We start from the raw sequence: 13,464 nt of genomic DNA on the forward strand, positions 1-13,464 counted from the left end.
GAAGGGTTTATAGAAATTAATTCAAATGACTTGAAATACCACGCTGTACCTGTCTCCGTATTTTAGGCTATGACCTAAAAAAAAAAAGTCAGTGGGCTTTATTAACAGATTGTTCAAGGAATTGTAGCGTTGTCGATGCATCTTATGAAATGTTGTCAAATGTCTCCATGTAACGGTTATATTTGGTATTGCATCTGGGAGTTCAGGCGCACGCGCAATGCTGCTTGTTTGACAGTAGCGCTAAGTGACGTGATGGATACCGAGACAGCTAGTTTATCTTTATGATTTCTACGGAACACTTGAGTTAATTCGGTGCAACTTCAAAATGAAATTAACTCGGAGCCTTGTTCTCTCACGGGCCAAAGCGTCGGACCTTGAAAGCATAAAAAAGTTTAATTGCTGGTACGTTGTACTAGCTGCGTAGCTAACACAGGCTTGCTAGCTTCAGCATCCAGTCTAAAGTTAAGGCCAAAAATTGTGGTTTATTTAGTTATACACATGGGTAGGGTGCAGTTTTGGCAACTGTTTTCATATCTTAAGGCTAAGATAACATTTTCATGCTACTCAAATATATCATTTTTGTGTTTTAGGGGCTGCAACCTGACAGATGTAAGTGCTTTTTTTCAGGGTAACTCGTTTTATAATATTTATTTTCATTCCTTATTTCTTACTGAAATGATAGTGTAATGATGTGAATCCTCAGATCTCAATTTTCACTGAAATGCCAAATGTTGAAGTCTTAACATTAAGGTAAGATTGTTAAGGAGTTACTGTTGTTGATGAGTTACTGTAGGAGAGATATTTTGCTGCATGCTTATTTGTTGTGTCATTGGTCCATGTTTAATAGTCATTTCTCTTTTTTTTAGTGCCAATAATATATCCAATCTGGAGCACATTGCCAGTTGTCAGAATCTGAGCGAGCTCTACCTGAGGCGGAACAACATCAAGAGTCTCTCAGAGCTGAGCCATCTTAAAAATCTTACCTGTCTCAAAGTCCTGTGGCTGGCAGAGAACCCATGCTGTGGTGTAGACCCCATAAAGTATCGTTTGACTGTGCTGAGGAACCTGCCTGGTCTGCAAAAACTAGACAACCAGGGTGCGTAATAGTGAGGCAAAATAAGAACAATTAACTCACTGTACTAAGAATTTCTTTAATGGTATTTCTCTTTAGTTGTGACTGAAGAAGAACTTGCTCTTGCTTTGGAAGACAGAGAGGAAGCGGTCACTCCTCCAGGTCCTGCCACCGCCAGTTCTTCCAATGGCCTCGAAGATGCAGAGTCAGAGTACGACCATCTCAATTACAGCATGGAGGAGACAGAGTGAGTCGATACTGCTATTTTAGTCTGTGTTTCAGATTTCTTACACAAGCCACCATTAACCACGATATAAAATATGAAAACACATCAGTACAGTTTCAGCAGAATAATGTGTGTATTCTACTACAGTATGTTAATGCTAGGTATTATGTTGATACTTTGTAGGGAATTTTTGCTCTGGCTTTATGGCTTGGATTCCACTAGATATTAGAAACATTCCTTCTGATTTCTTAGCTGCAACTTTATGCATCAAACCTTTTCTACCACTTCCCAAAATGTGCTCTAAAGGATCCAGTGTCTTGGTAGGCCGCTGAATAACACTGAATTCATTGTCATGATTATGAAACAAGTCTGTGATGACTTCTTTGTGATCTTGTGCTTTATTATGCTGAATGTGGCCATATGGTAAGCACATAGTCAGCAACAATTGTCAAATTGTCTGTGGTGTTCATGTTGATTGGTTGGTATTAACAGGCCCAAAGTGTACCAAGAAAACATTCCCTATACCAAGTACACCACCTCCACTAGGATGGACTGTTGACACAAGGCAAGTTGGGTTCCTGAAGTTATGCCGTTGGTGTCGATTTCAGACCCTGCTATCTGTGCACTTCAGCATAAATCGAGAATGATCAGAACAGTCTATAGTTTTCCGGTCTTCAACTGTCCAGTACTGGAGAGCCTGTGCCCACTGAAGCCTCAGCTTTCTGTTCTTGGCCATCAGAAATTAAACCTGACATGAACCTTCTCTTGCAGCCCATCCACTTTGATACATGTATTCTGAGATGCATTTCAGCGCACCACAATTGTTCAGAGTGTTTATCCGAGTTAGTGTAGTCTTTGTAATAGCTCATTACACAGTAAAATAAATAAATAAGATTACCCTTTTTTAATAATAATAATAATAATAATAATAATAATACATTTTATTTAAAGGCGCCTTTCTAACACTCAAGGTCACCGTACAAAAGAAGAAGAAAAACAACAAAAAATATAGTTATACAATACTTACATAGAAAAAAAAATTGGACCAACATTACAAATCATGATCTAGAATATGCTAAACTAAACAGATGAGTTTTAAGCTGAGATTTAAATGATGAAAGAGAATCAATATTACGGAGCTCAGATGGAAGTGAGTTCCAGAGCTGAGGTGCAGAGTAACTGAAAGCTCTGTTCCCCATCGTTACAAGACGGACAGAGGGAACAATGAAATGAGTGGAAGAAGAAGACCTAAGAGTGCGAGTTGGTTTTGGAGTATGAAGAAGATCAAGAATATATGAAGGTGCAAGATTGTGGATAGCTTTAAATGTTAGAAGAAGAATTTTATACTTGATACGAAAATTAATGGGAAGCCAGTGTAGCTGTTCCAGAACAGGTGTAATATGATGGATAGAGGGAGTACGAGTGATAATACGGGCAGAAGAGTTTTGAACGAGTTGCAGCTTATGAAGGGTTTTGTGAGGAAGCCCAATAAGAAGAGAATTACAGTAGTCAAGCCGGGAGGTTACTAGACTGTGAATAAGAGTGGTGGTAGATTGAGTGGTGAGAAAGGAACGAAGCCTATTGATATTTCGAAGGTGAAAGTATGCAGCCTGAGTAACATTATTTACATGTGAGGTAAAAGAAAGGGTACTATCAAAGATGACACCAAGACTCTTAACCTGAGATGAGGGAGCTATGAGAGATTCATCAATGGAAATAAGAAAATTCGAAAATTTGTTAAGCACAGTTTTTGTGCCTATAAGGAGAAATTCTGTTTTCTTGCTATTTAGTTTAAGAAAATTTTGGCTAATTAGATAATTTCTTGAATGGTAAGGTGTATAGATGTTCCTAATATGCTTCGTGAGCATATTACTGTCTTTCTCTAAGCCAAGTTAAACAACAATCCTTCAGGCCAGGCTCAGGTTAATTTGCTGCTGTTATAACATTTTCAGGTGCTTCATGTTTGCTTATTTTGTCCTTAGTAAAAACCCTGCACATCTAGGGATGAAGCCAGTGTCTGGAGATAAATTTTCACCTTCAAGAGAATCAGTTACCTCCCTGAAAAAAAAGGTCAGTTTCTATTAAAAATTATATCTATTTTACTCTTAATCTTCTAGCTAAGATCCAGGCAGGTATACAGCTTCAGTGAATAGTATTAGAACTGATTCACAATAAATATGTATAATTAGCCTTAAAGATTTCAGTGTAGTTTCAAACATCCCAATGTGTGTGTGTGTGTGTGTGTGTGTGTGTGTGTGTGTGTAGAGTCACACTCTGGAGGCTGTATTGCTCCTGCTGAAGGACCTGGACGTGGAGGAGCTGAAAACGGTTCAGTGTGCCACAGAGAACAAACTCAGAGCTCGCAGTAGACAGAAAGAGAAAAAAACAATCATTCAGCACTGAACAAGAGCTAATTACTACTTCATGCAGAACTACAGACATTGTTGACAGGGTATAAAAAACACATTGCTCAGCAACAAATGCAAGACAGGTAAAAAAAAAAAGTGGAAAACAACATGAAGTTAGATAGTAATCCATCAATCATTAAGTAATAGCCTTGGTGTTGCACAGGAAGGATGAACACCATTTGTCTAAAAGATTTGAGTTGATGTCATGATGATCGTGGTGGAGTCTCATGCATTACCACAAAGTCATATATAAGTGTTCACCTGGGTTCAGATCGGACAAGCATGAATGCTACAGTATATGATTCAAATCATTTTCATACCCACCAAGCTCTCAGTGCCCTGTGATTGGAAGTGGGCTCCTCCTAAAACAGACTATTCCCATTAAGATGTTCTTCTTTAGAAATTCTTCATTTCTAAAGGTGATTAGTCAGAAAAGGGTGAAATGGACAAACCATGCCTACACAAATAATTAAAAACCTACACAACATGGGAGAGTCACTGTTAATATGTCAGTAATGTTTATGTATAGCTACACTCTGGCCATAATTATGTGGACATAAGACCATCCCATATATGCCTGCTGAATATCCCATTCCAGATTTAGATTAAGCTCCACTCTTCTGAGAATGGTTTTCCTCTATATTTTGAAGTGTGGATGTTGACATTTAGCCATTCTGCCAGAAGAGCATTAGTGAGGTCAGATGCTGATGTAGAACAAGTCCTGGGCTCTGTGCAGGCATTTGTGTCTCTTAGCTCCATTGTAGGAAAACTGGAATGCTACAATACACAAAACGCATCCTATGCAGTTGTGTTTCCAACTTTGTGGCAGAAATATAGGGCAAGCATACTTTTTGGGGAAAGTATGGGTGTGATGTCAGTTGTCCTCCAATGTTCGGCCATATTGTGTAAGGTATTTAGGTTTAAAACTAGTTTCAGAGAAACTGCTGTTTTACAGGCATGATCAGAGTCAGGATACAATTATAGCTTCTGCATTACTGCTGTTAATTTAGCATTTCCTGTACCTGACAAACATATTTAAGCTTATATATATTGTATTGGGGTCTGATTAGCATCTGATTGTTACCAGGGTTACTTGCTTGTGTATTATTCTGATATTGCAGGAAAACCCTGGGAATGGAAATGTAAATTTACTGAACATATTTTTGTATGGAAATAAATTGCAATGCATCACATTTATTACATATCTATATATGGTACATACAGTTTACAAAACATGTTCATGATTACATTTTAGTTGGACTTCTACAGTGCATGAAAACTGAATTACATCTGGTTTTGTCCTACTGAACTGAACCTCTGAACTACACAGCTTCCTGTTCACAGTAATTAGAACAGGTGCAGTAAACAGTGCCCCGATGACAGGTATCCAGTCATCCAACAGTACTTGTAATCTTTTTTCTGCCCCGATTACTCAGCATCCTCTTTCTCTAGGAAGTCTGTGAGAGTTCCTGCATCCACAGGGATCAGAAGGTATTCTATCCCATCAGCACCCTGCAAAGAGAAAATAATGAAAAGAAAAACCTTTGAACAGCTTCCATTGATTATTTTAATAAAGCATCTAGTGTTTCAATGGAGAGTTATACCTTTAGCTCACATGCTGCTTCATGCAAATAGACAGTGACTCTCTAAATTCATAACAAATCCCATATAGGTGTACTGATTTACCTTCTTGGTACGGATCAGCTTGTGATCCCTGAACTCTGTCAGCTGAGTCCTCAGCGTGATGTCACTGTTTACCAGGAAGGCCTCACGACAACGCTGGTAAAAATCTTGAAAAGACAAACCTGAACACAACACAAATAATAACAGAAGCATGAAAAGAAAATCCCGTTAGCAAGGAAAAGGGAAAACGTGCTGTTAGGGCTCATTTGGGAAAATTGTGATTTTTTTTTTTTTTTAGCAAGAATGAGAACATTGAGGACTGAGTGCATTTTACCTGTATACGAGGGATTGTCTTTGTTCTCCAGCTGGAATTCAGCCAGTAGTCTGAAGATCCCCCTGTGAACAGAGTATACAGGATCATCATTTGAGACCAAAACTCATCCTTGTGAAAGAACGATAATGAACTAATGTAAGAAAAATGGTGATTCTGTCAACACACTAATGTTTGGAAATTGCCAATGAGACTGCAAATAATACAACTGATACATTTCTGTGAATTTCTCAGACTCTTTACAAACATTGCTTGACATCTAGTCAGTTACAGCTCACAACTGTAGTTCATGTAATTAATCGTGTTGAATAACACTCTATAAACTCACTTCAAAGTTCTTCAGTGTTTATAATGCTTAATCTATAAATGTCACAGTCTATAACTGATAATTGACAGTATGATTGATTTTCCTGTAAAAATCTTAAAACCTACATAGACAGGTCATGGTCAGAAGCAGTATCACTCACTGCATGCTGATGAAGAACCAAACTTGGAGAATTATCAGTGACTTGTAAAAATTGAATGTTTGCTATAAATATAATTGTGTGGTGTCTGTAAATGTGCATGTGTGTGTATGTCTGTACCTGGCGTTTGGTGTGAGACTGCGTAGGACGTGTGTGAGCGAGCTAAGAGCCAGTGCTCCTGTCTGCTGCACCAAAAGAGAGTTCTCATATGAAGTTTCTTCAGTGTATGGCAGGAAGGTGGTCGTTTCATACCACAGCCAGTTAAACACACACATCTTCGAGTGGTCCCACACTGAACGGTAACACAGTCAAAGAAACAGTTAATGTCTGAAATACACTACTGAACTGGTAAATAAGTCAATAATCAAAAGATTTTTAAATTCAGCATAAAAAGGAGTGAACACAGTTATGTAACCTGATGGACATAATTCTGAAAAAAGGACAAAATAATTACTAGATAAGTGTGAAAACTAACCAAGAGGGGCATTGATGTGGTCTATGGAGGCGAGCAGGTGCATGTTGGGAATGGAGGCCAGCTGCCCAAGGGCTTGCTGGTTCTTCTCGCCACGCAGCATTGGGCCATCGATGTTGTGGATGATCAGGTAGATGTGGTTGTCCGGGTCTATTGAGTCAAAAAAAACAATGTCAGCACAATGACAATTTACAAATGATGGATTGAGAAGTAATGGTATTATGTGAAGGCTATACACAATGTGCATTTGATTTTTTGTGTAAAGGAATATTTGAAGAGAACCTTGTTTAAGGGTTTTCACAATGAATTCTATTTGGTCCATTGGGGTGCGAAAACTCCCATCATGCTCCAGGATCTCACTGGTGATGGCATTTAGGATCTGTCAACGGTTAGAAAAACATTTAGGCACAGTATTACACATCAAAATGCTCAGTCAGATCAAATTAATGTGATTAATGAATATACATCAGCTATTCCTGTTCTGAAGGAATAATGTTTACCCAAAAAAAATTATAGATTCTATTGGACAAGGATTTCTTATTTCCTAGGATTTCTTTCTTGCGTTTCTTAATCGCAAAGCATTAATTAAGTCAAATATAAATTCTGTTTATATCCATCACTATATAGAGAAACCCAAAAATATTGCCCAACCTTGAGGGTTCACCAATTTGTGAAAAAATATATTGTATGAGTAATGCTATGTCTCAGGACGATTATGGGGGTGTAGGTCTCTTTTTCCTTGACATAACTTTAAAGGTTTAAAGACTCACATTTGTTTGTTGAAATGCTATCATCATAGCTTTATTCCATCATTTAAATTAGCTCTCATTGCACAATTGATTCTTCATCATTTTGTTCTGCATATTTTAACATAATTCTGGGTATTATGCTAAAGCTTGCAACGTCCTATTATACATTTGAAGCCATTTGACATCGACTGGAAAACAGCTCATACTTCCGGTTAGTAAAAAAAAAAAAAAAACAACTTAGTGTACCATCTGATACAATATTACACTTCAAAAACTCATACACTAGAGGCTAGCATTTATAAATGAGCTGTGTTAAAACCAAAAAACTAAATCACCCCACCCTGCTTAACATTTCTACCTGAAATAATAGAGTTGTGTTTTAAAAGCTGAAACGGACCGATTTGAGGGTGATACTTGGGAAAAAGCCGTTGACCACCAAGTGCAGTGAATCTGACAGCATTATAGAGCGGAACTTCTCCAGTAAAAGCCTCTTCGAGCCCAGGCCGTACAGCAGTATGTTGAAGCCCATCCTGTTAACATTTATATGAAACGGATTTAATACAAATTATTTCCACACAACAACACCTCCTCGCATACACATCTGGATTTTCAACTCAACTGTAACTGCAGCATCCATTTGCTGAAATTCTTCTCATGTTTTTTATTGAGCTGAGTGATCTCATCTGTATAACAGGAGGGCTTTCCACCCAGCAACCTCAAAAGAGTTTCCTACAGTACAAGACAAAATTACAAATATATCTAACAAAGATAACTAACAGTTCTTAGCAGCCAAGTTAACTGTACACAGCTGAACAGGACTGACCCGATCCAGTTTTGGGGTCTGGAGCTTTTGAAGGGTTCGGTCTGATGTGAGAACCTTCGAGCTGCTGTGAGCTTCAAAGTACTCCTCCACCAGGTTTGGCTAGAAAACGACATGGTTACAGATTTATACTCCGCATGTTTAGTGGCATTTTGACAAATGATTTGTAATGCATGAAATTATAAAGTGTCAATATTTAGGATGTACAGCTCTCCAAATTCAGCAAAAAGCATCAAAAGAATCCTACCTCAGGCACTTTCTTGCACTTCTTGGCTGGTGTCTTGTAAAGTGCTGCAGCTGCTGTAGACGACTTGCTTGGGGTTTTTGGCTGAGCTTTACTCTTTTCTCCTTCTTCCTCCTCTTCTTTATGTTCGTCCTCCTCCTCCTCCTCAGAGTTTGAGGGGGAGAATTCACTGTCACTGTCTGACTTCAGATTAGGAGCTTAACAAATAGAAACCAAAAAAAAAAACATCAAGCATTTAAAGAAAATACGTTAAAGACTTACATTCTAAAATATTAAATTTTCACAAAAATGTTTGGTTGTCAGTCTAGCTTTTTTCCCCTTATTTAACTAATCCTCTTTTAAGTGATTTAACCACACCTGATATTCTCTTTCTCAGTCTGTGTGGGGTCGTGGAAACAAACTGTACTTTCTTCCCCTGAAAAGACAATAACCAATAAATAGTAAATAAAATACAGAACACAAAATAAACATGTTATTGCATATAGATGAAAGAAATCAATTTTAAGCATTACCTTTTGTGGCGTTTTGTTCACCTCTAGAATTAAGAAGCATTCAACAAAATCATCAGAAATATGCACATTAAAGAGGAAAATAATAAAGAGTGATCATTGCAGACAATTAGAGAAGTTAAAATTAGTGGAGTGCTCACTCTTGGATGCAGGAGCAGGACTAGGTGGCTCCTCTGGACTATCAGGAGTGCTAAACGTTACACTTTTTCCAGGAGTGCGTGCCCATTCTGATGCTGAAGTGCAAAAAGGAGAGTGACTATAAATACAGTAATTCACCCAGATATGATGCGATACATAGGGTGTCATGATATATAGGTTTGCTAACAAATGTTCAATGATACTTCAACACCAAACACATCAGACATTTTTTTTTAACAGAAATTGCACCACCAAATTAGCAATCAAATTCATCCATCCATTTTCTGTAGTGTTCATCCTACACAGGATCACAAGGAACCTGGAGCCTATCCCGGGAGACTCAGGGCACCCTAAACCTGTCAACCAATTGCATCACACAATCACACTCCACGTGTGCCAATCAACATACAACGCATTTTTTTGGACTGGGGACGCAATTGGGTTAACTGAAGGAATCCTTGTATGGACTGGGAGAAAATGCCTACTCCGGGCACACAGTCTGAAGGTGTAAGACAAAATTTTCATAAAAACAGACAAACACAACCATGCAACAGCTATCTTCTTCCCTGATGTCTCTAAGCTCCTCTTTATTGAACCTCCTATCCCTGACCCACCATCGCCACAGGACATCTCCTATCTTTTCAAAAGGACTTGTTCACATTAGATAAAGACCCCCTCCCTTTAACACTGTACTTATGTCACTCAACAGGCCATGTTTCCTTATTACAGAGCTCCCACCACTTATAAGGGTTCACTTGTCAGGATTTCTTTAAGAGTTATACAGTGTTTAAAACTAGATTGTTTTCACTCTTCATGCCATAATGCCTAACTTAGATTCCCTTATAATTTTTAAGTTTTGATGAACAAGTAATCTAATTAGGGCTGTCGGTTGCAATTGGTATAAAAACAAACTTTCTGTGACCAACTGAGAATTTCCATTTCCTCACTTACCCACTTGTGCCATTTTATTGGCACGTTTAATAGTCTGGAACGTGAACACAGAGGCTCCTGCAGTGGCTGATGCCTTCTCATCTCCATCTGCACAAAATACAAAACACAGACAACCAACACTCAGCTAGATGAAGACAAAATCTACAGACCAACAAACCAAAAAATGCTGGTACTACAAATTAAGTGCACTTCTTTATAGTTTCAACATCTCACCTTGTGTGCAAGTGCCGAGTGCCTCTACATAGTTCTTCTCATTAAAAACACCATCCTCATCCTCCTCTTCCTCTACAGCAGGGCCTACTGTTGGCTTTCTAGGACTCTTCAAGCTTACAAGAGATTGAATTGAACTCGGTGGGGCTTTTGACCCTAAAAGCAGAACCATGATCATAAAGGTGATGCTCAGTAATCTCAGCCTCTGTTCAGAAGCACAGCCTGAATAAGACCAAAATAGACTGCATAAGCTAGACATGACATACAGTTTGCAAGCACATATATGTGTCAGTAAGACATTTTTATTTGGAGCACCCCATTATCATGCCATTTCAAACTTCTGCAATTTATTTTTCTATCAGATTTAATGCTATTTTAAGATTTTGGACCTCCACTGGGATGAGGATTCTCCTGAGGTGAGGATCCTGAGGCATCTAGAGATCTACCAGCTCCAGTTGGACTCTGCTATACTAAAGAGGAGATGCCAACTACATGTGGTCTTAGAGGACAACAATCTTCTCATCAATACAACAGTTATCAGACTATATATTTATAATCTCACCCTCTAAAGACACCCAAATGAGGATGAGGTTACCCTTTGAGTCTGGTTCCTCTCAAGGTTTCTTCCTTTACCATTTAAGGGAGTTTTCCCTCACCACAATCACCTCAGACTTGCTCATTGGGGATAAATACAAACACATTTAAATATATCTAATATTAATCTTGAATTTTGTATTATATTAATCTTTATATTATACTTTCTAACCTTTTGTTCTATGTTTATGTTCTGTAAAGCTGCTTTGAGATGATGTCAATTGTGTAAAAAAAAAAAACTCTATAGAAATAAATTTGAATTGAACTGAATTTAATATTTATGACTTATTTATGATTTGGAGTGGCACAGTGGTTCAACATTTTGCATGTTCAATCCTGAGCTTATTTTAGTATGTTCTCACAATGTCCACATAATTCCATAATTCGAAAAAACATGAAAGAGATAAATGGCCATGCTAAATTTCCCCCAAGTGAGATTTGGTCCAGAGGTTAGGATCCAGAGGTTAGGGTCCAAAACCACCTTGACCCTGACCAGAGAGTACTGAAGATAGATGACTTAATAAGAGAAAGGGGATGACTGTTCCTGCTTGAATTGCTTCATAGTGCTGTTATCATTTTCATACATTATTTTCTATGTCCTTTTTCTGAATGTTGTTTGTGGTAACAAATTGCTGCCATCAATTTGACCATCACTGTAAGTAAAGGTTAAGTTAATACACCAAAGTAAATACAAAAATTGAAGTTCTACAGATATATACAATAGGAACCTGCAGCTAAAAGCTTGGTTGCTTTTAATACCTTCATGTTTCTCCACAATGTGATCCAGGACATCATTATCTCCAACAAACCGCACTTCTAAAGCTCCTGACTCCACCGTGAGCTTCTGTGGACTCATGTTCGACACCTGAAAGTGGAATAAAACATTTAACATATTTTTCCTTCATGGGATACATTATGTAAATAACAGCAGGGCTCTTGATGGGTTACGTTTCTATGGCAATAAGCTGCAACGTGCACGAGCGCACCCGGTCAGTGACAATAATCCCAACTTCATTCAAAAGCAGCAGATTCAAGACTCTCCTCTAAGCGTCTTGGAAGTTAAATAATCTCCACAAATAATTTCCAATGCGAAGAAGATCTTCATATCAAAGGATTCCACATCTCTGAGTTACACTGACAGCTCATCAACAAGCGTTAACTTTCCGCGCCATCTGAAAAGATTTTGACCACGTGACCGGAAACGTCGCCATTTCTGCTGCCGCCATTTTTTTAAAGCAATAGATCAGAAAGAAAGCAGATGTACGTCACAATGTTGTCCATCGTTAAAACGTGTTTAGCGTGTCAAATTCTGCCCCTTTAGAAGCTAGTTGGCTTGTTGTCCCTCCTGTTGTTGTTTTCTACAAATACCTTGTTTGCACATCCAAAAATAAAATTTTGTGATGACATTAAAATGTCTTTATTCCACATATTAAACATTACAGTTAGAGTTCAACAATAAATTACATTTGTTTCTGTGCTTCCTATACATAAACATCACCATCTTCAGTGGACCAGAAGTCTATCCTCTGCCATTAAACAGACTCTTTTATCTGGAGTGACTTACAATTTATACAACTAAGGATTAAGGGCCTTGTTCAGGGGCCCAGCAGTAATGGACCTGAGATTTGAACTCATGACCTTACAATCAGTAGTCCAACGCCTTATCCACTAGGCCACCACATCCCAGAACACTCTTGATGAAACAGGAACACCATTTGGCTCATAGGGCACCATGAGGTCCACCTTGGACCTCCATTGAGACGAGGCTGACTCTGAGAATCCTGAGGCATCTAGAGATCTACCAGCTTCAGTTGGACTCTACGATACTATAGAGGATATGTGAACTCCATGTGTTCTTTTATAATCATACATTTTTAATATAGCTGAGCAACTCCATGACTTATCAGCTACTTACCAGAGCTGAGATTTGCTACTCAGAGCTGTGCAGTCATTATTCCCAAAATGTCACGATGATGTCCAGAGTATTCTTTGTGTCTAAATGTCACTGACCAGAACTGAAGGAATACATGCACTTCTTTATTATAAAGAAAACTAAAAACATTGGGATCAAAGGGAAATATATTTTTAACATCCCTAAAGGAAGCACTGTGTGTTCATTTTCTACATTTTCTAGCCCTCAGCTCTGTGTTGTCTTACATAGCTCTGTGTCTTCATCTAGCACCAGGGTCCTGGAGGAATGTTGTTATATTTCACTATGTACCAAATCAGCTATATAAGGTAATTTTGACAATAAAATCTTGTGTCTTTAAAAGGTATAATGTTGCATGGATATGGATATTTTGCATGAATAATTGTTAAAAGTTTTTCAACTCTCCAGAATCTAAGTGCCATGGAACTCTTTGCTGCTTATGGTTAAGTCATTTCAACACACATTTCTTGACAATCAAAAGCATACCATGTTTTTATGGAAATCTTTGGGCAAGGATAGTATGATACCATTATTTTTGCATTTGCTTCATAATTAGGCCATTAATGCCAAAGGCTTTGTGTAGGAATCACTAGTGAAGTTTCTTTGAATGTGGCTTTTAAAGCATGATGGCTCTCAACTCTCTAGTGAGAACTGAACCTATGAACCTCTTCTCACAAGTTTAAACCTCAAGCCTATACTGCTCGCCTCAGGCTCTCTAGAACA

At 38.2% G+C, this 13,464-nt stretch overlaps 2 protein-coding genes across 5 annotated transcripts; one reads left to right on the forward strand and one right to left on the reverse strand.

Moving 5' to 3' along the window:
- Window positions 1-187: 187 nt before the first annotated feature.
- Window positions 188-4,899, forward strand: cfap410 (cilia and flagella associated protein 410). Of its 3 annotated transcripts, none has more exons than XM_047809474.1 (7): window positions 188-402; window positions 591-609; window positions 683-750; window positions 867-1,096; window positions 1,172-1,319; window positions 3,281-3,368; window positions 3,564-4,899. In XM_047809474.1, exons 1-7 carry the CDS (start codon window positions 326-328, stop codon window positions 3,699-3,701), a joined length of 768 nt encoding a protein of 255 aa, XP_047665430.1. In that variant the 5' UTR covers window positions 188-325; the 3' UTR covers window positions 3,702-4,899. The 3 variants fall into 3 exon arrangements, with proteins under 3 accessions (XP_047665430.1, XP_027018714.1, XP_047665436.1); XM_027162913.2 differs by having other exon boundaries at window positions 191-402; window positions 704-750; XM_047809480.1 differs by lacking the exon at window positions 188-402 and adding an exon at window positions 482-502 and having other exon boundaries at window positions 704-750.
- orc2 (origin recognition complex, subunit 2) lies at window positions 4,881-12,019 on the reverse strand. 2 transcript variants are annotated; one of them, XM_027162894.2, is made up of 17 exons: window positions 11,798-12,019; window positions 11,571-11,676; window positions 10,221-10,373; window positions 10,008-10,094; window positions 9,059-9,151; window positions 8,922-8,944; window positions 8,767-8,824; window positions 8,413-8,606; window positions 8,169-8,267; window positions 7,965-8,074; window positions 7,743-7,875; window positions 6,879-6,975; window positions 6,600-6,746; window positions 6,245-6,416; window positions 5,664-5,725; window positions 5,393-5,511; window positions 4,881-5,218 (listed from the first exon to the last, which is right to left on the reverse strand). In XM_027162894.2, exons 2-17 carry the CDS (start codon window positions 11,665-11,667, stop codon window positions 5,135-5,137), a joined length of 1,728 nt encoding a protein of 575 aa, XP_027018695.2. In that variant the 5' UTR covers window positions 11,668-11,676; window positions 11,798-12,019; the 3' UTR covers window positions 4,881-5,134. The 2 variants fall into 2 exon arrangements, with proteins under 2 accessions (XP_027018695.2, XP_027018702.2); XM_027162901.2 differs by having other exon boundaries at window positions 11,760-12,019.
- Between the last annotated feature and the right edge of the window lie 1,445 nt (window positions 12,020-13,464).

This window comes from Tachysurus fulvidraco, chromosome 2, assembly GCF_022655615.1.
Source record: "Tachysurus fulvidraco isolate hzauxx_2018 chromosome 2, HZAU_PFXX_2.0, whole genome shotgun sequence".
NCBI lineage: Eukaryota > Metazoa > Chordata > Actinopteri > Siluriformes > Bagridae > Tachysurus > Tachysurus fulvidraco.